Genomic DNA, 27,203 nt, shown 5'->3' with positions numbered 1-27,203 from the left:
GGTATTACATGTTCAAACACCCTCTATCACACCCTGTTATTGTGTTTCTTTGCCCATAAACATTTGGAGATGTATGCTACAGAACTGTGTTTATGAAAATGAGAGAACTAGAGAGATTAATGATTTTAATATATACTTTGTAATGCTGTACCCACAATATTAAACTGCATGTTTAATATTATGTAGGTCTCTAGTGTGCTGTCAAAATGGCTCTGAGTAGCGGAGAAATAGACTTGTGACCTCTGGGGATACCCTCATCTGGTATTGAGACATTGACAGCTGATCTATCGGGTATTATAAGTTGCTGGAGGATGCCGACATGGACTGGGTTTGCTCCACTGCATCCCATGTATGCTCAAATGGAAGATGGTGAGGTTTAGAAGCTAGGTTAACACCTTGGATCCCCCTTGGGACAGGTGCAATGGGCACCACATCTGGATGGAGGCTGCTGCTGTAAGAGAGTATGGTTGGCATGATGGGTTTGCTGGTCTGGACCAGTACCACACACATCATTTTTAGGTGTGTGATACATGTCAAAGAAATGTCCACATATTTCCTGGCAGAACATTTCACAGGCACAGAATAATCGCTGGTCTTCATTTTTAATGTAACTGGTTGTAAAGTTGGAGCTGAATGGTGTATAGTTTCACTGTTTCTGGCAAATGCTTAATCCAAGACTTGGCATATTATCATCTTGACATGGTACTGCCATCTTGTGTTTCTACTAAGTATAACATGGCAAAAAAATGTATCTATATTTATATAGAGAGGGATCAATATGTCTATAATATTGCACAAAAGCAATTGGTATAATTTTATACCGTTGGATTTCTTTTCTGTTTCAGGATTTAACGTTTCTGTCCTACTAATTTTAAGTTTCATGAAGCCCAATACCAGTGTTACATGCACTATTCACGTAGCATTGGAGTCCTTTTTAAATAAACTACAACAGCATTTTGGTTTCTTGAAACAAGCCATACATTTATTTACTTAAGGAATGTGATTCTTTAATGAAAACCTGATTTAAAAGGATAAATCAACAGGCACGGATTTATGCTTCATGTGGCGTGTACTCTAAACTGTGACGGCTCTTGTGGAGATTGTAGACAGAGAAAAAACATCTTTCATTTCAATCACCCTTCCTGCTCTTTTCCACCTTTCACGCTCCCGGCAAAAAGTAGCTACACTATATATAGTAGTTACACTATAAACTGCCTATGAGAAAATCAAATAAAAGTACCCGCCTGGAATTTTAAATTAAATCACAATGGGGCCATGATTACATTTCTAAGAGATACTATAACATTTTCTCTCACCTCTATATAAAAAAATTAAATGACTTCATGTTATAAATCTGTTGCTTATCACACTGGGCTACAGTGTTAGATTATAAGGGTTTTAATGGCATCTTTCCAAGGTAGTTGTGATGTTTGGTCATAATTTGAACCTATGAAAGAGCTGCTGCTGTTGTTTAATAGCAGTTATAATTGTAAATGTTTACCAATTATCATTATTTAAACAGCACTAGTCGGAGGTATGAGGAACGATTTGCTAATATAACTGTGGTAAACACATAGCATACAAAGCTGCATTCAGTAAAGCTGCCTTATTTAATGATAAGGCCTTTTCAGAGGCTACCATTTAAGGTGCCAGTTGAAACAGAAGTATGTGTCTGTACTGCATGTTGCCTGACTTCTTGTTTTTGGGCTGTTTCCATGTTCCGAGCATCCTCCTAGCACTCAACAATAACTGAGGTCCAGCTTTTGGCTTGAAAGAACCCATTTGGCCATGTGAAGAGTGGAACTTTCCAAGAATCAAATTGCTTCAAACCCTTCATCAGAAAGCATGCCTCATCCACACAGTGCCCATTGACTGAAATGGCTTTTCTTTCACCACACTCCAATGTATCAAGAGCAAAAGCTAATTTATTATCGAGCAGGATTTACCAGTGGCCCTAATGTGACACTGAAACATTTGTCGAGGAAATAGCAATCAGCAAAGGAATTAATTTTCTAGTATTTTGTATATTAAATCAGAACCTAAAAGTTGTGACGTTTTAGAGCCTTTACTGTGATGATAACATGTTTTAGCTTGTTTTGGGGTTCTTTCTTTCATTTTTCTCTATTTGGCCTTTTTTAAAATTTCGTTTAGACTTTTTGCTTTTAATTCAGCTTAGTTTCAACCACTTTCCAGAGTGTGTTTGCTCTAGTTTTTGAAAATGTTTCGTTTTTGTTTTGTTTCATTCTTCATTTCAGTCTTCATTAATAAATATTATATGGAGGGAAAAATTTTCTAGCAGAATTTAGGAAAATCAGTGCAAGTACTACAATAAAAACAGAACTTTTTGAAAGCAATTGACTACGTCTTGTAGACATCCAAGGTTACATAAGGGCAGTTAAATAAAATTTCTTATTTACCAAAGTAGCAAAAACTAAAACTAAGGATGTGTGTGTGTGCATGTATATATATATAGTTTAAATGTTATTTCCCAACTAGTTTTAGTTTTTATTTTAGATTTAGTTAAGTCAGTTCTATATATATATATGTGCTTTAACCATGGTGATTTTTGCAGTAGGAGTAAGATGAGAGTGTGAGTGCATCAGGGATCTGTTCTCAGCCCCTTCTTGTTTGCAGACTGACAGTTGAGGTCAGGCAGGAGTCTCTGTGGCCTTTGATGTTCATAAACAACACTAATCTTTACAAAGAGTAGGGAGCAGGTGGAAGAGAGCCTGGAAAGGTGGCAGTGTGCACTCGAGAGATGAGGAATGAAAGACGGTTGAAACGAGACAGAATACATGCAGTGAAGCAAGAAGTAGTGGTAGTGAAGGTCGACGAGTTTGACTACCTAAAGAGGCGTGACCTGCTACGATGCATAGTTTGGAGATGGTGGCACTGACAAAATGACAGGAGGCTGAGCTGAAGATGTCAAGATGTTCACTGGGAGTGACCAGGATGGACAAGATGAGTACATCAGAGTGGTAGGGAGACAGTTATAGTCGAGATGGTTTGGGCACGTGCAAAGAAGAGCGGGTGGATACACTGGACAAAGGATGTTGAATATAGAGACGGCAGGCAGGAGGGAAAGTCACAAATCACACAAATTAAAAGAAAAAAAAAAAAAAAGGAAACAGAAAACCTATATACATAAACCCTGATTTACATTTAATTATTTTCAGGAAGTAGTGACTGGCGAATTGCACGTCAAGGCCCATTTTATTGATAGTTTCAAAGAAAGGAAATGGCAGGTAAAATGTATAACAATGATATGTATTCATCTTATCTTTTATAATCAACAAACTTATTTTTGACATCTGCAGTTTTGTACTCGCATGTAAAAATAGCAGCAAGTTCATTCAGAACCTTTGAAATGACAGCTGACATCAATTTGTCTCTATTTGGAAAAAACTTTTTAATTACCATGAAATAAATTTAAATAAAGAATTTGAAAGCTTACCAAAACATATTTAACAAGACCAAATTAGCAACCTAGACAAAGGTTTAATAAATCAAATCAATAACAAATATAGGCCACAAATAATCATTAAACAGGGAAAGACAACTAAATGTAGACTGAAAGATACCCATCTATAGGTCAAATGCCAAACCCACTGATTATAGCCAAAGCTGCTACACAAGAAACACAGACCAGATTTTAAACTCTGCTGAATCAGCTGCTTGTGCCATTCACCCAAAACTTAAAGTTCAGATGCGTTACAATGAACAAAAGCTGTGAAAAAGCACTGGTTAAATAACAAACGGCATAGCAGAGGGAACATTAACAACTTGAAATAGAAATGAACTTTCTTTCAAGGGTATTCTGTCATTCCCTGTCATCTATTATACCTGGGTAATAAGTTGCATTGTATTTCTCTCTACATTTAAATGATTAGGTCATTTGAACGTGTATAAATTCCTGAAAAGAGAACATTGGCAGAAAGGGACAACTCCAAAAACAAATCAATGATGCAATATAATTAACTGCGATTTTCAAAAAGGATCCAACACAGACTTGAAAATGCATTCATAAAAGTGGAAAGATTATGAGTTTGCAACCGAGTGATAAAAGCAATCAAGCATTGCCTAACAGCTGAACTGTGCATAAAGGAGTGAATAAAATAAACCCTTTTATTGAGAGCTAACTGGCTATTCTGACTTTATTAAACCCAAGAAAATGCACTGGAGGTTATGCAAGTTATTATCCAATAAAAAAAGAAGAAGAAAAAAGAAACAGGCTGGAGGCTCGCTTCATCATCGCCCTGCATAACCTCTCCTTCAGCCTACCTATAGCTGGCGTAATGAAGATTCAAACTGCAGAACATGCATATGAAAGTTTAGGGTAAAGACAACACGTGACATTTATGACAACTGGCACAGTGAAGAAAGCAAAGGCTGACAATTTCATAAAGTCTCTGCCCAACTATCTATTTGGTGCACCAAGTAGACGGACAAGGACAAAAACACTTAATCAAACTACTCTCTCCACTCTTCTTGCTGCTGAGGACGTTCACACTACCGCGCGTGTCCAGGGTGAGGAGGTTTTGGTCAAACATTTCAAGGCCTCCAAGATGAAAAGACAGGGATGAAAACATGACGTCGCCACTCAAGAGGACCTCTGCTCAAAAATGAAGTAGCGATACACGATACCAATAACAACAACAGCAACAGCAGGTAACAACCAAATGGCCCAGGAGCTGCTGAAAAAAAAAAAATTACACAAACGTTAATTTGAAAACATTTTCATTTATACAGATATAAGGTGTCATTGCACTCGCCCCTCTGAAACAGTACAAAGAGAGCCTGAGACACATTCATCAGAATGACTAACCTGCTTCCCTCAGACTTTGCGACTTCTGCTTTCTACAGCACAAAATTGAAAAAAGGAGAAACACAAGTTGTGGAACAATGTGGAAAAGTCCAAATACAGTATCGTTTCATGGTGCATGGAACAGCCAATTTACCTTTGCAGTGTCCTTTTTTCTGTCATCCTATGAAGGAAAACAAAAGAAATCATATGATCGTTTTGTGATGCTGAGTAGAATTAAATAAATAAATACTGAAATTTATGTAACCATCAAGTGGGACTGGTGAAAGAACCAGAAGGCTAATTATCCCTCAAACATTCATTGATTTGTTGCAAGTGGAATCCACCAATTAAAAGTGATAATTTGAATACGGTTTGTGTGGTGTGCTGCCAGTTTCTATTAAAAGACAAAGAAACCAGCTCAGCGATTTTAATTATGTGGGAACCTAAGCAAAAGTCATCTGAACAGGAAGACAGCAGGAAACTTTCTTCAAACTCTGCAACTTCCTGTTGCACTGGAATGTTCATCTGGAGATAAGCTGGATTAATTTGCAGCAGTCCAAATTAAACAATTAATCACATGAACTGGACATCTTCCTATTTTTATTTTTGCAAGGCTGACCAGTCTTTTTTTTCTACAGCCATTTTCTTGTGGCGTTAAAATGAGCAGCTCACACAAACTGTTTTGTAAAAGACCCATAAAGATTGATTTTACAAATAGCTTTCACATTTGAAGTCTAAAGAGACTTTATATGTGAAAGCACTGGATTTGTCTAACTGAAACTGCTGGAGATTCATTAGCACTCAGTGGAAGTACAATGGATAAACAACAGTATGAACAGAAAATCTATCATCTAATGGTATAATTATGGTAAATTAGTAAATTTAACCATGTTTTAAAGTATATTATAAATATTGTGAAACTGTTGGGTGTATAATAGAGTGGCTGATAAGCTACACTAAATTTCCAACAAGCATAACATAAAATATTGTTACTCATGTTTAATTGGATAATATTTTTATTGTATTTTTCTGATGCTTTTTATATTTATGCTGTGATCTCTCTAGTTTCAGTATTTCTTTATGCTCGAATTGCTCAAAACCAAATTACTGCCTCACAGGAAACAGAAAATGTGAACATTAGACTGAATGTGATATAGGAACTTAAATAGAGAGCTACTGCTCATGTGATAGACTTGGAAACAAATCAGTTTCCACCCACTTTTACGTCATCTTATACACGACACCATCTGGAGGTGACTCCAAACAACTTAGGTGCAAATGACTCAATCTTGTGACATTATTTAGTTACTCTGTTTGATTTGGAAGGGTTTAGGCAACAATAATAACAAAGACATAATAATAAAGACATTTAACTTCAGTAATTGAAAGATTGGTTTAGACGTGTGAAAGAAACACTACAGGCAGACAGGCAGTCTTTCCTCCTTACCTCGTGAAGCTCCCCAATGTAATACTGCTGGAGCATCTCCCTGGCATCCGAGGAGTGACCCACATCCTCGAAGCTCTCTGTGGCATCTGCACCCGCCTGCTCCAGTAAAACCTCCTCACCTCCTGGATGCTAAAATCAAAAGTGGTTGACCTGGTTACTCTGAAGCACCTGACATGCACAACTGTTTTAGTATACTTGTTTAAGTTATGAATAATGACAGTATTACAGCTGAAATCACAGACAAAACAGTGAAATGCACTAATATTATAGTCTTCCAGTGTTGGAATGCATACATGGTTGGAAAAGACGCACCCCGGGACATTCTCAGCCATTAGCTGGCATTCCCAGACCTCAACTCAACATTACTTACAGAAATTACAAGAACATATTAGAGTGAGTTTTCAAGATTGATACAACTATTTAAACTCTATTTTCCGTAATTTACAAACCTGCACCTACTCCCCATTTTACTATCAAAATACAAAGATTGAGGGGTGGCTATAGACGTTTGCACAGTACTGTTCAAAGACGTACCACTCTAGGAGCTAATTTTGTTACTTAAGCAAAAAGGTTTTTTTTTGTTTGTTTGTTTGTTTTTTACACAACATGCAACTTTTAACTTCCAGAGTTTTTACACATTTTAGCCAGATAAAGGATTTTATCACAACCAGCCCACTGATTTATAAATCACATTTTTATCAGCTGTGTTTATAAAGCTATAAACATTCAGCCCAAATCGTCTGAAGAACTATCATCGGACAGGGCTAGCTACTACTTGTTAACCAAACTTAGCTAATCTATCCTACAACATTTGGACACCCTTGCAGAAGAAATGATAAAACAATAAGAAGGTTCTTTAAAGTAGGCCAGTCGTAATTGTAGATTATTTATACTGGCGGTTTTGAGTTTAGGATTGGGTCGTTAGCAGCAAATTAGCCGAAGACAATTTGCAAAGCTTACACGTCAACACGTAACGATAAGGATCACGCTCATCCTGCACTTCCAGGAAGCCCAGACAAATGGCAAAACCAAGGGGTTCACGAAGAAGAATTAATAACGACTACTTTAATGACAAAGCATGAGCTACTAGTCAACAGAAAGTCTTTCTTACCTCTTCAAGGAAACTTGAAATGTCATATACTTTATCGTGGATGATAAGCCATGTGTCGTTGCTCATATTATGTACTCTTACGTCTTCTAACGTGTAACATTTTACGCCATCGTCTACTGTTTCGCAATTTTGCTCAACACTGGAGTTACCAGCTTCACTATTCGCGTTAGTGAGATTTTCTTCATTTTCCTCTCCCATTGTAACGTCAGTGCGACTGAGCGACTAGCTAACCTTAGCTTCTCTTAAACCTTAGCTATGGACGTAAAGATGGCTATAGCTATGTGTGCTGTTTGATTAGGCTCGAAAAGCCCCTGATAACACCGCAGGAAAAAAAAGTTAAAAGAAACACAATTTCAGTGCTGAGCAATTATATGTTACGAAAGCATTAGATACCCTAAACCGGTATCAGCAGACATGTGAAACGAACCAATGCCACCGTGTGTTGTTTGACCGTCGGGGCAGTAACCAAAGAAACTGTCACTTTCTCAGCAGTGACCAATCAGGTCGCCCAACTGATGATCACGAGACCATGGCGCAAGCCAAGGTTGTCAAGTGTGCGCTGTCATTGTGCATGTAAGGGACTCCGGTGACATAACATGTGTTTTACCCATTTTATCTGCGCTTAGATAACACTTTCTTTGTCCCGGTAAATACTGCAGACATTTTTTTTTCAAAAAGATTTTATTTCATTTCCAAAGTTCCTTGGCAGGTTTATACTCCTTGGTACTCTCTGAATAGGAATTTTTATATTTGGTATTTTTCCTAATTCTTTTCTGTTTTTTTAAAAACCCGGATACAACCCACAGCGACACTATGTTATCTGCCTGTTGATAAACCCTGTGAAGCACATACTGATAGATCACCCACAGTGTGCTTGTTAACCCTTTTTTGGGACACTTGTCTTAGGTCAAATCTTAGACATGGGTTTTTACTAAGCTGAAGAAAATCTTTAGCCAAACTAACCCCAAAGTTTCAGTATTTCCACTTATGCCTTTGCATCAAAAACACGTTTGTTGTAAGTTCAAACTTTATCATAATCATTTGTATAGTCATTGGACAATGCTCGTCAACACCATAGTTTACTTTTTGGGAATTTTTTGTGCTTTTACCAAAACTCTGCTGTTTATTTTATTGTATCAAGGTACTCTTTTCTATTTTCGTTTCCAAAGTTATTTTTCTACTTCATTTTTCTTGACATTTACACTCTTTCCTCGCCTGTAACTCTTATTATTATTATAATAAATATATAAATATGGGTAAAGTAAATAAAAGTAAATAAATATTTTTTCGCAATTACATTTTAGAACTGTGGGATGATATGTTTAGATACAGCTCATGTAGAAAATAAATGAAAAGGAACTTCTAGATTAATACGGATACAAGCTTAAAAGGGGGTTAGAAAGAGAAAAAGAAAACAAATGCAGGCCAAAGAAGCTAAAGGGGTGTTATGTAACCTTTACTTAATGGGGGCTTAGCACTTTTCTTATTTTTATTTCTTTTTTGTTTTTTATTTAAGTGTTTGTCTTATAGTATGTTTCGCATTGAGTACCGCAGCAATTTCCTAACGTTGTAAATCTGCTCAACATCTGGCAATAAACCCTTTTCTGATTCTGAACATAAAATATAGAAAAAAATATAAGAGATGTAGTAATCACTTCAAACCAGAAGCGGCGCTTTTTCATATGTACGGTTTGGTATCGCCGTACAAAGAAGAAAAAGAAGAAGAAGAAGGATTGTGGGATTGCAATGGCTGCTCCCTCATCTGTAAACATACGCGTTGAGTTTACGAAAACCGATCGTTAATCGTTTTCTCTGACGCCATTAGTGGTGGTTTTGTGATTCATTTTGTGGTCCATAAGTTGGCCCCAGATGTTTACGTTCATGTGAGAGTGTTTGTATTTTACGCTGACAGAAACACGCGGCATTTTTGCGCCTTCTCGTCTGGACACTAGCAGCTCGAAGGCTAGCCGAGGCTAGCCGCTCAGTCTGAGGTATGTGATAGTTTTTTTTAAATGAAACTCTTACCCACGAGCTCTTTTATGGAGCAATGTTAGCTGCGTAAATATAATGCGTAGAGCTCACGTAAGCATGTTACCAACTACAGCGGAAGCGTATAGAGCCTCAAGTTAGATTTTGATACTATTAATGTGATAGGTACTAATACATATGTGACTTATTTCCCACCAAAGATTTATTTATTTCATTTTGGATCGGGGTAAAAAGTTATTATTGCTACTTCATATCCTGGAGGGTTTTTTTTTCCCAAACATCAGTAGTTGGTCAATAAGTAAATAATTTAAATGTTATTACTCTGTGGTTTGGATTATTGATTGGAGCCTAGCTTGGACTCTGAGTATGACTGTGAAATGACGGCCTATCGATACAGTGCTGTGAAAAAGTATTTGTCTCCTTCCTGGTAAATATAACCCGAGTAAATACACACGATTGGAGTTGAATCCAATCGAGATGCTTTGCCAGGTGGCTGAATTAAAACAGTTCTGGACAGAAGTGTGTGCACGGTGATTCTTCTGGGATGATGTGAAAGACTCATTAGTAGTTATCACAAGCACTTGAGGCAATTACTTTTTTACACAGGACCAGGTTAACTTTTTTCCTTAATAAGTAAAATCATCATTTAAAATTTAGTTTGATGATCTGCAACATAAAAGTGTAATAAATATGCAAAAAAAAAAAACCTGAGATAGAATGTAATTATGTTATCAATGGTGATATCACCAGCGAAGATTACTAGCACTCCTCATATCATAACTTCTTCACAGATAATGGATGATGACGTGTCAATGCATAGGCTGGAAGGATCCGATCCGACCGTTCAAGTTGGAGGTCTGATTGTAAAGAAGAAGAGCGCTGCTGCAGAGCCCCATGTATTTCGGGCACCCACTCCACGCACATCTTTACTGGGCTTGGATCTTCTGGCAGCACAGAAAAGGAAGGAGCGTGAGACTAAGGAACAAGCAGATTCTAGCAGTGATGACAGGAGTAGCAAGAAGTCAAAGGTTTCCTCCTACAAAGACTGGGAGGAAGGTAAAAGTGACTCTGGATCTGATGAAGAAGACAGTGATGACAATAGCACTGCTAAAAAAGAGAGGTAAGTGTGAGCACTCTACAAAGAATAGATAGAAAGGTATTCCATTCATTTTATGAGCTTAAAAAGCTTTCATTGTGGCTTGTGGAAAAAGTTTTTACAATGTGCTGTTTTATAGTTTATTCGTATATGGGATCGTGACTTGGAAATGTTGCAGAGAGCAAAAAGTCACGGTGTACTTGACTGAGGAATTCTCATCAGAAATGCTATAATGTAATTGAGAATCTTTTATTTTTGTCTCGCTAGCAGGAAGTATCGTGTGACTGGTTCAGAGACGCCCTCAAACCCTGGAGGTGTCAGCGAAGAGTTCAGACGCAGACACCAGCAGAGGGAGAAGGAGAGGCGCGAGCATGGAGTCTATGCCTCTTCTAAAGAGGACAGAAACAGAGAGAGAGACCGAGAAAGGAGTAGAGATAAGGGCAGAGACCGACGCAGTGAAAGAGGTGACTCCATAAATCATTTGGTTTTCTAATAGTCATTAAAATTGACTTTTGGTTTTAGTCCATCCATCATGATTTTAGTGTGATATTTTTTTTTCCTTTTTTTAGTATTTGTAAGAAAGAACCACTCAAAACTCTGGATATTCCATTGTTTTTTTTGGTTTGTTTTTTTGTTTCAACGTTGTAGATCAGGTGATAATGAAAGCAAATATTAGATCAGTTGAGGATGCTGAGATTCCTTTGCTTTTGTCTGTTAGATGACCGCGAGAGCGGCTATAGCCGTGGCAGCAGCAGCAGTCGGTCGGAGCGTTGGGAGCGCAGTGAGAGGAGTGAACGCTCACAGAGGGATGGGTGGTCCGATCGCATCAGCCGGGGCAGTAAGAGAGATGAACCCCAAACTCCACAGAGTCGTCCCAGAGGTTGTTTTGCTTTTATTTGAATTTGTTTTATTGCCATGTACAAAATGTTGTGTATTCAACTTGATCACTTACCTTCTTTTGTTTTTACATAGATTCTTTCACTCCCTCCCGCTCCAACTGGGATGAGGATGACAGTGGTTTTGGCAGCTCAAGGCATTCCCAGTGGGAATCTCCTTCCCCTGCCCCGTCTCACAGAGAGTCCGACCGCTCGGAAAGAAGCCAACGCTCTGGCCGAGAAAGTGAGAGAAGGGACAGGTGAGCAACTGTCGTGTATTGTAGCTTACATTTTTGTGACTCAGGACCTGTAATTTTTATTTCTTTCTTTGTACTGATCAAAACTGATATTATATATGTGACCCCACACAGAATACAATATATTGAATTGCATTTAGAATTATCTTCAGCTCTAAATGTTATCTGGCAGCATGGCTATTTGTATTTTATAAAAAATATAATTCGCAGCTCTTTGCTGCGTATCACCAAGTGTTATGATCATACTGTTATCATCAGTTTCTTAGAGGCTTTTGTAAATATGATTGCACTTTGTGTGAAATGCTTAACTGCCACTCGATGCTAACATCATTTATTTGCTTTTAGATCAGTTAGATCAGGTCGTTATCCTGACGACACGCCCCTGCCTACCCCATCCTATAAGTATAATGAATGGGCCAATGACCGAAAGCATTTGGGGTCCACACCTCGTTTATCACAAGGAAAAGGTACTGTTAAAAAATTGAACCTTCATTCAACATTTATAGTATGCCGGAGAAATTTAATTTCTTTGTCTTTTCTTCAGGGAGGAAAGAAGAAGGTGGTGCAGGAATTATGTTTGATAATGAGAACGAGAAAGAACAGTGGGAGGAAGACCAGAAGGTGAGTACTAAATTATCACTCCTTCATGCCTCATACATAAGCATTTTTTTTCTGTTATCTGATTATTTAACTGAAATTACAGCAAGCTGACAGAGACTGGTACATGATGGATGAAGGCTATGATGAGTTCCACAACCCTTTTACTTCCACCTCTGACGACTACATAAAGAAGAGAGAGCAGATACTTCAGAAGCAGACTCAAAAAAGAATATCTGCCCAGAAACGACAGATCAATGAGGTACAACCATTCTGCTTCAATATTTACCAAAATCAGAACTGTACACCTGCATGCAGTGGCAAATCTTCTGTGTATCTGCATACATGACTTGCCACTGCATGCAGGTGACCTTTGTGTGTGTGCATGTCTTTTAATAATAGTAATAATAATAATAATACATTTTATTTAAAAGCGCCTTTCAGAACACTCAAGGACGCAGAATAATAAAAGCAACATAAAAGCAAGCAGTTTACACAATCATAAAAGAATAAGCGATAAAACAAATTTCAAATAGCAGAGTGGAGAGGTTATGTGGAATAAGCTATTTTGAACAAATGAGTTTTGAGTTGGGTCTTAAAGAGAGAGATGGAAGAGATATTTCCAGAGTTGAGGAGCAGAGCAGCTGAAAGCCCTGCTCCCCATGGTGGCAAGACGGGGGGAAGGGACAGAGCGAGAAAGGGAAGAAGAAGGTCTAAGACACCGAGATGGGGCGGTGATCTTGTGTGGGCATACCTTTGTAAGAGGCTGTGATTCTTGTTAAAGGATAACGAACGGTGGGAGACCAATCGAATGCTGACCAGTGGTGTGGTGCAAAGGTTGGAAGTGGATGAAGATTTTGAGGAGGACAATGCCGCCAAGGTTCACCTGCTGGTTCATAACCTGGTCCCTCCCTTCCTGGATGGAAGAATAGTCTTCACTAAACAGGTAAAGCCTCTCATCATTAACATTTCCAATCTCTGAGATGTTATATTTGTCTCATGATTACGCTTGAGGAATTTCTTATCAATTTTAGTGTCAATATGTGCGTGTTTGTCCTCCCGCAGCCAGAACCTGTCATCCCTGTGAAAGATCCTACTTCTGATATGGCCATCATCTCTAGAAAGGGCAGCCAGCTGGTCCGTAAACATCGTGAGCAGAAAGAGCGAAAGAAGGTATGCTGGGCATGCAATTCCACTCAGACAGGTTCACAGAAAAGGATTTAGTGACCCTGCCTCAGACTTCATACTGAGGCTAGTTCAGTCTGAGAATGGTAATGGCATTTAGTGCAATGCACAATATAACTTAGTGTGCAAAAGTATGTAAAGCTGCTGCAGGATTCCTTGCCCTTTTGAACACTGAAGACATTTCTTTATAACTGGCTTTGGTTTTGGGATTGTTGTGTCATGCTGCAGAATGAACGTGGGACTGATGGGACACCTGCCTCATGGAATTACAAAATAAAGACTCTAGACATCTAAAATGCCTGAAAGTGTTGCACAGTAGATATATTATATAATAATAATATGATAATAACAGATCTATGATCATATTACAGATTCCTGATTGTACTAATGTAATCTGTTAAATGCCCTATTGTGCAAGCTGTCATATACATTGTGTAGTTTGGTATTGCACAGTTGTGTAGGAAGCCACATACGATCCAAATCTCTAACAAATGAAATTAATATGTAAATGAATTGTGATAGGCTTACGAACGCATGTCTTATGCTACTGTTGTCCAACATTCCTTCATTAAATGAATAATCACAATATTTTAATTCGTGTCGGTGTGAGGAATAAATCATTAATGAGGCAAAACTATTGGATGACTCTGACACCAGATGCTGTATTCACTCTTTTTCTGATCTGAATATGTGTACCTGCCCTTAATTATGTTTTCAGGCACAGCACAAACACTGGGAATTGGCAGGCACCAAGTTGGGGGATATCATGGGTATTAAGAAGACGGAGGATGAAGACATGCCAGGGGGCAAAGCTGTAGGAGAGGACGGCAAAGTAGATTACAGGTGAGCTGACAGACATTTTCTCTATTAATAATCTGGCTTGTAGCATTGAAGTCTAGTGTTTGTCTGATCTACTGTATTCATTTTTTTGTTGTTTGCTTTACAGAGCAGAGCAAAAATTTGCAGACCACATGAAAGAGAAGAGCGAGGCCAGCAGTGAATTTGCTAAGAAGAAGAGCATTCTGGAGCAGAGACAGTACCTGCCTATCTTTGCAGTCAGACAGCAGCTTCTTAATATCATAAGGTATTGATACCAAGACTATGTTGGTTGTTTTCCACCTTTAAAATGTGTTTGACATTAAAAGACAGAGGGATGTGGGTGATTGGCTGTTTGGACAAATATTTGTTTATACTCATCAACTAAGCAGTTTATTTGATTTTCTTACTATTTAATGGATGGTGGAATTAGTTACAAGAAACCCGCATTAAAACTGAGAGGAGTTCTTTGAATATAACCTTCAATTTTTAATTGTGTTTACTGCAAACTGCAGGGACAACAGCATAGTGATTGTTGTTGGGGAAACCGGCAGTGGGAAGACCACCCAGCTGACCCAGTACCTGCACGAGGATGGCTACACCAGATACGGCATGGTGGGTTGCACTCAGCCCAGAAGAGTGGCTGCCATGAGCGTGGCCAAGAGAGTCAGCGAGGAGATCGGCACCAACCTCGGAGAGGAGGTAAAGCCAACACACTGGAGCCATCTTGCATATTCTGTGTAACACTGCCATCTAGTGGGCAGGAGGAAAATATCAGGTTTGTTAGCGACCTGGAATGTGGTAGTGAATGAAATAATCAACTTCAAGTGCTGAAAAATAGTAGTAGGTAAAGGGAGAACCTATGTTTTTAGAGGGTTTAAAATAATTCTGTTTTACTTCTGTCAGTAGGTACTATCTTTGCTTTAATTGCTTCCCCCCTTTCATTTTTATTAAAATGAATATCTGTGCATGTCACACAGGAGTATTGGGTTAGTGGTCATTCTCTCACATTTTTTTTTTTTTTCAGTTTCACTTGATTATTTTGACAATGTTTCCTCTAGGTTGGTTACGCAATCCGATTTGAGGACTGTACATCTGAGAAAACTCTGATAAAGTACATGACAGATGGAATCCTGCTCAGGGAGTCACTGAGGGAGTCGGACCTGGACCACTACAGTGCTGTTATAATGGACGAAGCTCACGAGCGCTCACTGAATACTGACGTGCTGTTCGGTCTGCTGCGTGAGGTCGGTACAACATACTTTTATGAGAAGAATACTCGATGATGTCAAGCAAGCTCTTCACTTCTGTTTGCTTTTCCTATCAGGTTGTATCTCGGCGCACCGATTTGAAACTCATAGTTACGTCTGCAACCATGGATTCTGACAAGTTTGCATCATTTTTTGGCAACGTACCTATATTCCATATTCCAGGGAGAACATTTCCAGTTGACATTTTGTTTAGCAAGGTATGTTTATGATTTTATTCCTTATTTCGGGTATAAGAGCCTTTCTGTGAACCTTGTATCATACGGGTAATAAATGTAAATTAGGTTGCCATATTTTTACCTCAACATGAAGCTGTCAGTTTATGAAATACAACTAGTTTATATATTATGCAAAGTCTGGATGATTTGTTGTGTGTGGTGCTTTGTAGACACCTCAGGAGGACTATGTGGAGGCAGCTGTGAAGCAAGCATTGCAGATTCACCTCAGTGGGCTGTTGGGAGACATCCTCATTTTTATGCCTGGGCAAGAGGACATTGAAGTAAGCAACATGACCGTGATATATATATTTCTTGTTTGGTTTGTGTGCTCTCACCAAACTTATTCTAGTTTTAGTAAAAAAAGAGAAAAGCAGAATTTTTGAGAAAACTAACTGAATCAATTTTGTGAACTTGGAAAACTAAACTAACTAAAATAAAATAAAAACATAGAGGAAATGTCTTAGTTTTAGAGTCTGGTAAAGTTTTCAGTATTTCCTTGTTATTGCAGGTGACATCGGATCAGATTGTGGAGCGTTTGGAAGACTTGGAAAATGCTCCTGCTCTAGCTGTGCTTCCCATTTACTCTCAGCTTCCATCTGACCTCCAGGCCAAGATCTTCCAGAAGGTTTTTATCACTTGTGAATTAATTCAAATAAACATTTTACGCAAACTAATAACCTTCAGCTGATTAATTTTCTTTCGTCGCTTGCTAGGCTCCAGATGGTGTGAGAAAATGCATAGTCGCTACAAACATCGCAGAGACGTCCCTCACTGTGGATGGCATCATGTTTGTTGTGGATTCAGGCTATTGCAAACTTAAGGTAGCTCAATCCCACTGAAGATATTTTTATTACTGTACAGTATTTAAGGAAAGTGACACCATTGATATTTACTTCCCTTTTTTTCCCTATTCAAAAGGTTTTTAATCCTCGCATTGGAATGGACGCGCTCCAGGTTTATCCTATTAGCCAAGCTAATGCCAACCAGCGTGCTGGTCGAGCAGGACGTACAGGACCAGGGCAATGTTACAGGTAATATTCAGGCCCTTGTCTGCTTTATGCACACTCGGTATTTGTGCAGACACATTCACATGGCACATTACAGAATTTCTGAGCTGGAATTAGTGCATAGTTTACAGTTTTAGCAGTTTTGTTTTTTTAACTCAGGCTTTTTCTTGTTTTCAATACTGAAAGTCTCTTGATCCTTTAAGAGGGAAGATATTCTCATTCTGCCTGCTTTAAAACCCTCTCACAGTAACTACGTGCAATCCGGTTCCACATTACAATTGTAAATGTATTTTTGGCTGAATGGCACATATTCAGAAACAAACCACCCGGGGTTAGAGTCAGGCTTTTATTCTGCTCCTGCTTGTCTAAAAAGTTTGCATCATTCTGGTTGAAATGTTAATGTGTTCACAAATTGTGTTCATGTGTGTTGTGGCCATGCCTTCAAGACAGACAGAGGCAGCAAAGGAGGGAGAGTGCCAGAAGCCTAATCTCTGGAGGATTTCATGCAGTTTGACTGTTTGTACGGCAGGAAAGGAGATCCTTTTAGAGGTTTTACTTGACCTCTCGCTCTTTGGATATATTATAACTTATTATAACATATTATAGAGACTTGCTGACGTGCCTACACATAGTGAAGCATTTTGTATTTGAAATGAGCTGTGAGGCCCACGTATGCTGAGATAAATCCTACCCACCTGCTCTTAACACACAAGCTCACAAAAATATACAAAGAATCGGTTTTGGAACAGCTTTACACGGCGCAGTCGAGGCGTTTGAGCAGCTGCGGATGTGAGAGCGCACAGAGAGATTCACGGTGATTTACTCAGCTCGTGTGGAGAATTCCCTGTTCAAAGATCCTTTGAGCGTGTGTGGGTGCCTGCAGTAGGCACCCACACACGCTCAAATCCCTCAATGTTCAAATCATCCTGTAATTATAAGCACCTACACCAGACTGCTGTAATTGCTGAAAGAGATACTTTAACCCATGCTCAGGAAGTTTCCCTGAATTCTAACTTATGGAGTTTCCCTTTGCAGTCGTTCTACAGTCGGGTCCATAAATATTTGGATAGTGACACTTTCTTTGCCTCTGTACATCACCACAGTGGACTTTCAATAAGATAAAATGTAGACTTTTGCTTTCATTCAAAGGGTTTGATAAAAAATTATTGCAATAACTGTTTAGGAATTCGAGACCAAGTTAGAGAATAAGTTCACTGAAAGGAGTATCATGACCGGTTGAGGCCTGTTCCCTCGTGGTTTAACGACTGAAGGATGTTAGGCTGAAAACAAAAAACTAAATAAACCTTTAAGAGACAGCAGAAACTTTAGGAGGGGTCAAATCAACAATTTGCTATGTTCTTAAAAATAATGATTATACTGACCAGATCAGCAGCTTCACAACATCTAACAAAGTCAAAAACACCATCAAGTAGGTGGGGGTATCAGGAGTTTCCTTGATGAGGTGCAGACCACTGTTTAAAGTCAAGAATGGGAAATCCAGATTAGAGTTTGCCATAAAACATTTAAAAGAGCCCGCACAGTTCTAGGAAAAAAAATGTAACAGATAAAAGCAAAATTAACTTGTTCACAAATCATGGGAAGAGAAGGGAAAAGGAAACATCTTCAAACTGTGTGAAAATGACTGAATTGTAATTGCAGTTCATGTAAAAAAATAAATAATGAAAATCTTCCAAATTAAAGCTGGAAGTCTGCATTTCAGTTATTTGACTGTGTGATTTAAAAATGGCACGCAGTGGCTTGTTTTACAGTCCAAAAGCTTACGGACCTGACTGTATGCTCGGTACTTTCCTAATGACGCGTGTCCACATAATAAGATGAGCATATTTCATCTTCTCCGTTCAAGCTCTCAGTTTGCTTCAAAAACAAGCAAACCAGTTTGACCGTTACTCTGTGTCTCCTCCGCCCGAACAGGCTGTACACTCAGAGCGCCTTTAAGAACGAGATGCTGACCACCACCATACCAGAGATCCAGAGAACCAACTTGGCCAACGTAGTCCTGCTGTTAAAGTCTCTGGGTGTTCAGGATTTGCTCCTTTTCCACTTCATGGATCCACCACCTGAGGATAACATGCTCAACTCCATGTACCAGCTCTGGATCTTGGGAGCTTTGGACAACACAGGTTTGTGTCTAGTGTCCAACCGGAAATCCTCCCCCCATTTAAATTGATTTCTAGTACGTCGACTTTTAAAAAAAGCGTACAATTATTATATTACAAGTATTATATTTTCCGATTAGTGATGACATAAAATAAAACTAAGTCTAAATGTATTTCTATATCCTCCATCTGTGTTAAATGGACATGTAAAATTATATACCAAATTTGTTGTAGCAGGCTGGACTTAGCCCAGGTCAGTCGTTTTTTCCAGTAGGGCCAAACAATATAAATCATTTTCCTGACGTGATGATAGAGGATATTGGGTATTTAGGAATTGCATTTCCCCTCTGAGCGCTGCTTTGAGCTGATACATAGTGATTGTGACACCCCAAACAGGCACGAGACCGGCTTCTGTAAAGGATGCTGCATTGATAGTGCAGACGCTGCAAACAGGCCTGGAGGAGACAGTTGTGAGGTTTAGCCAGTGGAGTAATTGCCTAGTAACTGATCCTGTGTTTGATTTGACTGGTCGGGTCTCATTTTGGTCTCATCCTTAGCCAGATTCCAGGGGATTTGGGGATAAGGGGGGACTTTTGATGATTCCCTGTATGGTGTGTTAACAGCAGATTATCTCTGATTAAGGCTTACCTGCCCCAAACTGGCTTCTCTGCTACTCTGCTTTTCCTCCTCGTAAGCTTCTTAGACTCTTTCGTCTAATCATTTAAATCAGAAACTGCAAAGTTTTTTGATCTCACACTCTATTTTTTTCCCCTACAAGTATTCTCAGCTGTCAGCAGTTCATTCTACTCTCTCACAGTGAAAGATAAATAAGTGTCACACAATGCTGCCTTCTCCCTTACGCCAGCAGGCTTTTGATGGAAAAGCAGCTTATCCACTCATCTTAATACTTGTCCCTCCTACATTCTTTACATGTCATGTACGTTTATATTGCACACACGCTGAGTTTGTCACGGTGTCCTCTGTCGTCCTTTCAGGAGCTTTGACACCAACGGGACGTCTGATGGTGGAGTTTCCGCTTGACCCCGCCCTCTCTAAGATGCTGATAGTGTCCTGTGACATGGGCTGCAGTGCTGACATTCTCATCATCGTCTCCATGTTGTCTGTGCCAGCCATCTTTTACAGACCTAAGGTACAACGCCTTTTTTTTTTAATTTTTAAGAATGTGATTTGTTGTTTTTTTCTCGAAAATAAATATGAGCTCCCGTCACATGACTTCTTGAATGTGAAAAGGTTTGCTCTAAGAAGCAAATGATGACATGAGAATCGCATCAAAAGCCTGACATCTGCACTGTTTTAGTATATTTTGGTCCATGTAAAGCCCAGGGAGCTCTTCGGAGTTTAAAAGCTTTCCTTTTTTTTCCCCTTTCGTATCGTGCACTGTTCTGGCTCACTCTTAGCACCCTCATGGCATTATTTTTAGTTGTTGCCTTTTCAGTGGAAAAGCTAATTCACTGTACCAGACAGAAGACAGACACAGTTGGTGACTAGCAGCTTAAAAGTCTGATAATTCCCTCAGGAATTAGTGGAGACTTAAAAAAACAAACAAAACAAAAGTAAAGGAGAAAGTGAAGAAAATGAATGTTGGACTGTGCTACGTGGTGGGGAACATAACTCCATCCAAACAAATTTGACATATAATATTACGTTTCTGCTACACGCTGGTTAGCTGTTACATTTTTAAACACTAATAAACACTTTTAAATATTAAACTCTGTCTGTGCGTTTTTTACAGGGTCGTGAGGAGGAGAGTGACCAGGTGAGGGAGAAGTTCTCAGTCCCCGAGAGTGACCACCTCACCTACCTTAATGTGTACATGCAGTGGAAGAACAACAATTACTCTAGCATCTGGTGCAACGAGCACTTCATCCACACCAAGGCCATGCGCAAGGTCAGACTTGCACTGCTTCACCTATTCTCTCGTTCACTTTGCACTTGTAAACTCTGCTATATGAATATTGTGCAGTTTTAATGGTTAATAGTGTCAAGTTTGCTGTTTGGGCAAAGTTTAAATCCTGTGAGATTTTCAGGGTGTTACATTATTGCAATGATATGTATTTTTAAAACAATCGTAAGCAGCCAGGTTGGACTTGTTTTGTCTGTTGGGGTCTACCTCCAATAAATCCGGTGTTTGTGCAGGTGCGTGAGGTACGCTCCCAGTTGAAGGACATCATGGTGCAGCAGAGGATGAACCTGGTTTCCTGTGGTTCAGACTGGGACATCATCAGAAAATGCATCTGTGCTGCTTACTTCCACCAGGCTGCCAAGCTCAAGGTACTTTCTTCACTTACGGTTTCCTTCAGTTAATATGTTACACCTGGTGGCGACTGGTTGTGGCAGATTTATAGCAGCATAATTACAGAGTGGTGAAATATCCCCCCTGGCCTCCCATTAATACAGCGGTAAAATCTGAAAGGAAATTTAAAATCATGACTATATAATCAAGGTTCTCAGTTTGACTTATGTGTAGGCAGCTAACCCAAGCAATCATAGTAATGCTGGATATACTTTAAATTAATTTTCCTGCTGTCCAACCCAGGTGGAGAAGCAAATTAGCCCAGATGACCTGCTTTGCTCTGACCTTATAGTGCAAACATAGACAGAGGCACACTGCAGGAACCAGGATCCTGAACATTTAATTTATTTATGCATGTGTTTGCTCCCAGGGCATTGGGGAATATGTGAATGTGAGGACAGGTATGCCATGTCACCTCCATCCTACCAGCTCCCTGTTTGGTATGGGCTACACTCCCGACTACATCATCTACCACGAGCTCGTAATGACCACAAAGGTAAGAAGACTGACTGCTGCATATTTTTGGCAAAAAACAGTTGATGGTTTTTAATGTTGCTGATGTTAACTTGTGCTTTGTGTTGCAGGAGTACATGCAGTGTGTGACTGCAGTGGATGGAGAGTGGCTAGCAGAACTGGGACCCATGTTTTATAGCATCAAACATGCTGGAAAAAGCAGACAGGTAAGTCAAGAAATGGGTGGAGCAGCATGCAGGTGGATGCTGGGGTTGTGGAAGGGGTGAAAGAGCAGGCGGCTCTGACAGGAAGGTCAGAAGGAGAGGTGGGAAATTTTGTGTAAATATAAAATATACATTTTTGTGTTGTTTTTGTTTTGACCCCTCAGATTTACTTTGTAACCCGTAGCTGTGGTCCTTATCAGCTTTTCGGTGTGGTGGCAACTTTTCTTAAAAAAAAGATTTTTTTAGACTCAGGAGTAACGTAGTTTCCATCCTAGTTGTGGAGCACTGGACTGGCTCTTTATTCACCTCAAAGTTGCGTGAGAGAGCGTGGGAGTTTGCCCAACCAGTCTACATGTGTTTTGTGGACCGTGTCCCTGTGAGCATGGCTGACTGCCCCGTTGCTATGAACCATTTATTCCCTGTTCAGTCGTAGTGAGAGCTTGGTTTGCGTCGCCAGCAGTAAATCGGATCCTTTCCCATCAGGCCTGCCCTCGTTCATAACTTTTATGGATAGAAATCCTAGTCGCAGCCAAGTGGTGTCAACTTTGACAGACTTAGGATCATGTCTCTGCTCTTCGCAGATGATGTGGTTATCCCAGCCACTACAGTGTAAAGTGGCTGGGATAAGAATTGGCACCTCCAAAGATTTATTTTTAGGGTTTACCTTTATTTTATATTTTTAGCAGCAAAGAGGAGAAGAGAAAGATGGGCAGAGAAAGCAGGGGAAGACATGCAGCCAAGGGCTGCAGGTCAGACTGGAATCCAGGCCCACTGCATTTCAGCTGTAGGGCATTCGGGCACCTGCTCAACCAGTGAGCTAAATCAGCATCCAGCACCTACAAGTCTGAGTCCATGTTCCTCGGGTAGATTGCTCACTCTGATTAGGGGATGAGCTGTTGCCCCAAATGGAGGAGTTTCTGTGGCAGGCCTCACAAGTGAGGGGATAGGGAGGCGTGAGATTGACACCTTATGAACACAAGCTCAAAAAAAATTAGATTATGGATACAATCGGCAAAAATGAGCTTCCTCTGAAGGTGGCTGGGGAATAGAGAGGGGGTGAGGGACTCAGAGTTGCTACATCTCAACATCGAAACCAGCCAGTTGAGGTGTGTTGGGCATTTGACGAGGCTGCCTTCTGGACGCCTTCCAGGTGAGGTGTTTCTGGCCGTAGTGGAAGAAGGCCCCCGGGGCAGAGCAGCATATGCTGGAAAAGTTAACCCCTCAGCTGGTTTCGGAACGCCTTGGAGTGCCTCCGGATGAGCTGGAGAAGTTGGCCTGGGAGAATGAGGTCCAGCACCTCCCTCTGGATAAGCGGCAGTGGTAGACAGGTGGAGTCACTTGTTCCAACCTGGAAATATCCTCAGGCAGAAAGACAGATCTATAAGTGAAACGAACTAGACTTACCTGCACCATAAAATTCTCTTCTCAGAAGAGCGGAGACTGTTAATAGCACTGATTTTAGAATAACATGTTAACATTGACTTGTGCATGTAAACATTTCTGTATTCTTCTTTTTAAACCATTTGTCCGTGTTCGACTTGTAGGAGAACCGTCGCAGGGCCAAGGAGGAGATCACCAACATGGAGGAGGAGATGGCCATGGCCGAGGAGCAGCTGCGAGCTCGTCGAGAAGAGCAGGAGAAGAAGAACAACGTCGGCAGCGTGAGGTAAGGCGGCAACAAATCTCCCCTCCTTTTGGTTCTCTACACGGGCCTCGTCCAACAATAGTTCCCTGTGGCCCTCATTTTCCATACACAGTCAAGATTAGAAATGTTTAATTTACCTACCCTGCTGCCAATCCCCTATCTCCACCCCTCCCTCCCTCCCTCTACTCCACCTTTCTCACTCTTCATGATGAGCTTTTCTCACCTCTGGTCCCTCCAGACGAGACAAAAAGAAATAATATTGACTCCTGGCTGACCCCCATTACTGCAGCAATTTAAATTGTGCCATAGCAGAACAGAGAAAGGAGGGGAATGTTCATTTTCAAATTAGACCAAAAAAATTAATTTCACACCCATCTCCGAGCTTTACATAGAGAAATAGGGTTATAAAGACAAATTTAAAAAAGTCCCTTTATTGTTAATTAATCAGCTGGTTTTTCTGTCTCGAGCTTTTAGTGTGGCCACATCTGTGACAGATATGTTGAAAATAATCACACTCGAGGTATAGGATTAAGAATCAGATTTAAGAAGAGGAAGCTGGGCGTGTGATAATGAAGTTGAAGGCTCTCCTGGGCTCGTGGCTGTCTTTGTCCTCTGGCGGGCCTCACGAGCGTCTCCTCTCTGAGTTCAGTGTGACTGGGATGAAATATGTTGTCGGGCGTGCTTTCGAGTGGCAGCTGCTTATCACCCGTCTCCCTGCTCAGCAGCGCAGATCACTGCTGTGAATTAGTAAACAGCCCTGTTGCTTGTGTTGTGTATAAATGGGGAGCATTGAGTGTTTTTGGAGCCTGTGTGTTTGTTCTATATGAAATGCTTAAGAGACAACGCAACAAGTTTTAACTCCAATGGTTAGCACCATCTCTCTGTGTGGAGTTTGCATGTTCTCCTTGTGTGGCTTCCTCCCACAGTATACACGGAGTCAGGTGAATCAGCGATTCTCAATTAACTTGAGGTGTGAATGGAGTGTGACTGGTCGGTTCTGTCTGTGTTAGCCCTGCAACAGACTGGCAACCTCTGCAGGGTGTATCCTGCACCTCACACTAAGACAGAAGAAGAAAGTGGTTGGATGGTCTTGTTTTCAGAAATAGAGATTTTGACAGTTTTATTCTGTAATGTGCTTGGTCTTCTTATGAATTCTACTCCCCCCCCCCCCCCTAAAAATCCTAAATATTAAATACATTTCAAAAGAAAAGTCTCAGCTTCCTGTTGACACATTAGGTTGAAAAGCATTTAGTAATAGTAAAGTGTAAATTGCACTTTCCAGCAGGTTCGAGTTACCACTTCTGCTGTTTGAGAGCGGGGAGCATTTAATAAACAAACAATATTTATCAGACAAACTGAACATGTGGTAAAAATCTAATTGAGTGCACTAATAGATGTAGTTATCTGTCATATAGTGCAGTTGCACACCAGTCAGCAGTGATTACATTTTAAAACTTTACATAACATTAAAAATTAGCTGGAACATGTTAGATCAAGTATTCAGATATATTTAGTCCTTTAGGAATGGTCAGTGGGCCAGCTGACACTACACTAAAAAAAAGCATATCACTGTTATAAAACATGCACCACCAGTCAGACATTCATGTTCATTGAGCTTAATGGAGCTACTGGAAGCGTTTGTGTTAAGGGAAGCACAACATTTTCTCCCAAAGTGACCGGTAAGCCAGAGAGCAGGGACAGATTGACAGGAGGAGGTTATGGCCTGATTGTTGTAATTGCTGCAGGTGTGTGTGTGTTAGCAGGAGGAAGGCACGAGAGAAGTGTCAGTGTCACACTGCTGTAATTAAAGATGATAGATTGCACTGTCAGAGGCGTCAGGCTCTACGTCCCGCTCTGTCTTTTCATTCATTCTCCTCTTCACGCAGCTTTAAAAAACCCAGCTCTTTTAACCCAGAGTAGGAAACATTCAGTGTTGACCAAACACCGCAATAAGGAATAAAGCTCCTGTTGTGTATGTTGCCACAGGAAGTAACTTGTCTGCACCTGCTTCTCTCTCCTGATTCAGGGCGGTGAAAATCTGCACGCCAGGAAGGAAAGAAGAGGTCCCCATGACACCCAGACACACCCCCGCCCGCTTCGGACTGTAAAACGGCTTCTGGAAGTAAGAAGCTCCCGATCCATTTCCGCTTCTAAGCAGTCACTGTCATCGAGGCTCGGACCACACCAGCAAAAGCAAAAACAGAGCAGCTTTCAACCATTTCTTCCTCCCAGTGTGGCCGTCAGCTGCAGTTCATGTTCAGACCACTAGAGTGAGAACTTGTATAAGGCACAAGACTCGGAGACTAGCTGGGTTGATCAGAAAGCCTCCCTCCACCTCCATCACCTTCACTAGCTGTTTCCATGATGCATTTTAAGGAAAAAGGACTGTGCTGTTTTCTTTCTTTCTGTTCCCCCATAAACAGTATTTATATGTGCTTATTATTGAAAGGCTTTTAGAGAGGTGTTGACAATAATTGTACCTCCACTAAAAACTCAAACGTAATTTTCTATATTCCTGACGGTATTGTCAGAGTGCAGCTGATAAATGGTAAGCTGATGTAAGTGTTACGTGTCTTCATGTCCTTGTATTTACTAGTTCTTGCAGTGTTGTGACTTGAACGACACGTGCCACCTTGAAGTGCTCCTCTACAGACAGAAGCACTATTGAAAATGTACTTGTGGCACGAGTGTCTACTGACTCTACAGTTGTATTGTCATACGCCCTAATACTCACATGCAGGCTTAGGCAATTGACCTTTTTTAACTCCTGTTGACCTTGTTCCAACAACGTACTGTGGCTAATCATCGCTTCATTATTTCACCACGCTGGATTAAATATATAAACGGTGTCACTGTTATGGCAAACATTACCTTTTTGGTTTTCCTTGAAACAGATGTTCAGAAATGCTCATATGCCTTTGTTGGTGTGCACCTTCCTCTTTACCCTCAGCTGATCAGAATGCCATGCAGCTTCACATAGACTGGTGTGTCGGTTTTTCGTCCTTTTACGTGAAACTCAGCTTATGTTTCTTTTTCTTTCTACATATTTTACAAATGAAAATAAACATTAGCAATTTTAATTTTTTTTTTAAATCCAGTGTAGTTCTGATGCATTTTCTGCACATTCATGCAAAACATTGGTTGGTTTTGCAGTGCTGTGAATAATGATTTGATAAGTGAAAATGATGCAACTCAGTTTTTGCTTATGTATCTATTAAAACTAAGTGGCAAACAATTAATTTAGAAGTCATTAACTATGATCATAAAGCATGTCCGCCGTTAAATCAGGTTCCACACCCAGAGGTTGGGCACTGAAAAGGTAACAATGTTCTCTGTTAACCAACCAGTTGAGTCTTTATTAATATTTTTCATCATATTTTATCAAAAAATACTCCAAAAGTCACAAAGAAGAAGTTTGAGAAGAAGATGACCGGGAGGAGACGACCACAACTGGAAAAGTTTGCCAAGTGTTAATAAGGAAGCATCCAAAAAAGCTTAGGTAACAGCTGATTAAAACAAACTGGAGGCTCAGAGGTTTGTCTGCACGTTGTCCAACTACCCAAACGCAGCCACATTGCTGATGATGCGAAATTTCCCCCGTCAGCTTCACATTTAAGAACTGAGGTGAGTGAAACTGATCAAAGGGAAACAAAGTGAAAGCCTCACATCTACATGTGTGCTGATATGTTTTGGATGAAGAGCTGGGCAATTAAAGCTGTATGTAAATCTTCAGGTTACAAGACTGTTGAACAACGCCTTGGATGGAGAGCCAGCGTCTTT

General features: G+C 40.2%; 2 protein-coding genes across 4 annotated transcripts; one reads left to right on the top strand and one right to left on the bottom strand.

Annotated features, from left to right (window-relative positions):
- Window positions 1-3,178: 3,178 nt before the first annotated feature.
- Window positions 3,179-7,823, bottom strand: cyb5b (cytochrome b5 type B). 2 transcript variants are annotated; one of them, XM_085402048.1, is made up of 5 exons: window positions 7,363-7,823; window positions 6,252-6,380; window positions 4,959-4,985; window positions 4,826-4,857; window positions 3,179-4,691 (listed from the first exon to the last, which is right to left on the bottom strand). In XM_085402048.1, exons 1-5 carry the CDS (start codon window positions 7,558-7,560, stop codon window positions 4,601-4,603), a joined length of 477 nt encoding a protein of 158 aa, XP_085258174.1. In that variant the 5' UTR covers window positions 7,561-7,823; the 3' UTR covers window positions 3,179-4,600. The 2 variants fall into 2 exon arrangements, with proteins under 2 accessions (XP_085258174.1, XP_085258167.1); XM_085402041.1 differs by having other exon boundaries at window positions 3,179-4,694; window positions 7,363-7,822.
- A 1,252-nt stretch (window positions 7,824-9,075) lies between these two features.
- On the top strand, window positions 9,076-26,516 carry dhx38 (DEAH (Asp-Glu-Ala-His) box polypeptide 38). 2 transcript variants are annotated; one of them, XM_085402030.1, is made up of 27 exons: window positions 9,076-9,353; window positions 10,143-10,471; window positions 10,718-10,911; window positions 11,166-11,327; window positions 11,420-11,582; window positions 11,925-12,046; window positions 12,124-12,200; window positions 12,283-12,438; window positions 12,961-13,122; window positions 13,242-13,349; window positions 14,080-14,204; window positions 14,308-14,445; window positions 14,693-14,879; window positions 15,239-15,424; window positions 15,505-15,645; window positions 15,834-15,944; window positions 16,172-16,288; window positions 16,377-16,484; window positions 16,582-16,694; window positions 18,603-18,811; window positions 19,783-19,937; window positions 20,541-20,696; window positions 20,945-21,079; window positions 21,472-21,597; window positions 21,686-21,781; window positions 23,323-23,444; window positions 25,450-26,516. In XM_085402030.1, exons 2-27 carry the CDS (start codon window positions 10,146-10,148, stop codon window positions 25,529-25,531), a joined length of 3,777 nt encoding a protein of 1,258 aa, XP_085258156.1. In that variant the 5' UTR covers window positions 9,076-9,353; window positions 10,143-10,145; the 3' UTR covers window positions 25,532-26,516. The 2 variants fall into 2 exon arrangements, with proteins under 2 accessions (XP_085258156.1, XP_085258148.1); XM_085402022.1 differs by having other exon boundaries at window positions 10,715-10,911.
- The last annotated feature ends 687 nt before the right edge of the window (window positions 26,517-27,203 follow it).

The sequence above is a fragment of the Rhamphochromis longiceps genome, linkage group LG1 (assembly GCF_057381845.1).
Source record: "Rhamphochromis longiceps isolate RC_006_pf linkage group LG1, R_longiceps_female_GT1.1, whole genome shotgun sequence".
Taxonomy (NCBI): domain Eukaryota; kingdom Metazoa; phylum Chordata; class Actinopteri; order Cichliformes; family Cichlidae; genus Rhamphochromis; species Rhamphochromis longiceps.
The sequence above is the reverse complement of the archived record's forward strand: the minus strand, read 5'-3'. Positions and strand labels throughout refer to the sequence as shown.

Excerpts from the sequence above, each read along its gene's own strand:
- dhx38 (XM_085402022.1), top strand. The coding sequence starts at position 10,146 with ATGGATGATGACGTGTCAATGCATAGGCTGGAAGGATCCGATCCGACC. Across the intron at positions 11,328-11,419 it reads TCCACAGAGTCGTCCCAGAG|ATTCTTTCACTCCCTCCCGC; the intron begins GTTGTTTTGCTT and ends GTTTTTACATAG. Across the intron at positions 23,445-25,449 it reads AACAACGTCGGCAGCGTGAG|GGCGGTGAAAATCTGCACGC; the intron begins GTAAGGCGGCAA and ends CTCCTGATTCAG.
- cyb5b (XM_085402041.1), bottom strand. The coding sequence starts at position 7,560 with ATGGGAGAGGAAAATGAAGAAAATCTCACTAACGCGAATAGTGAAGCT. Across the intron at positions 4,986-6,251 it reads ACATTGGGGAGCTTCACGAG|GATGACAGAAAAAAGGACAC; the intron begins GTAAGGAGGAAA and ends TTTCCTTCATAG. Across the intron at positions 4,858-4,958 it reads GAAAAAAGGACACTGCAAAG|AAAGCAGAAGTCGCAAAGTC; the intron begins GTAAATTGGCTG and ends TTTGTGCTGTAG.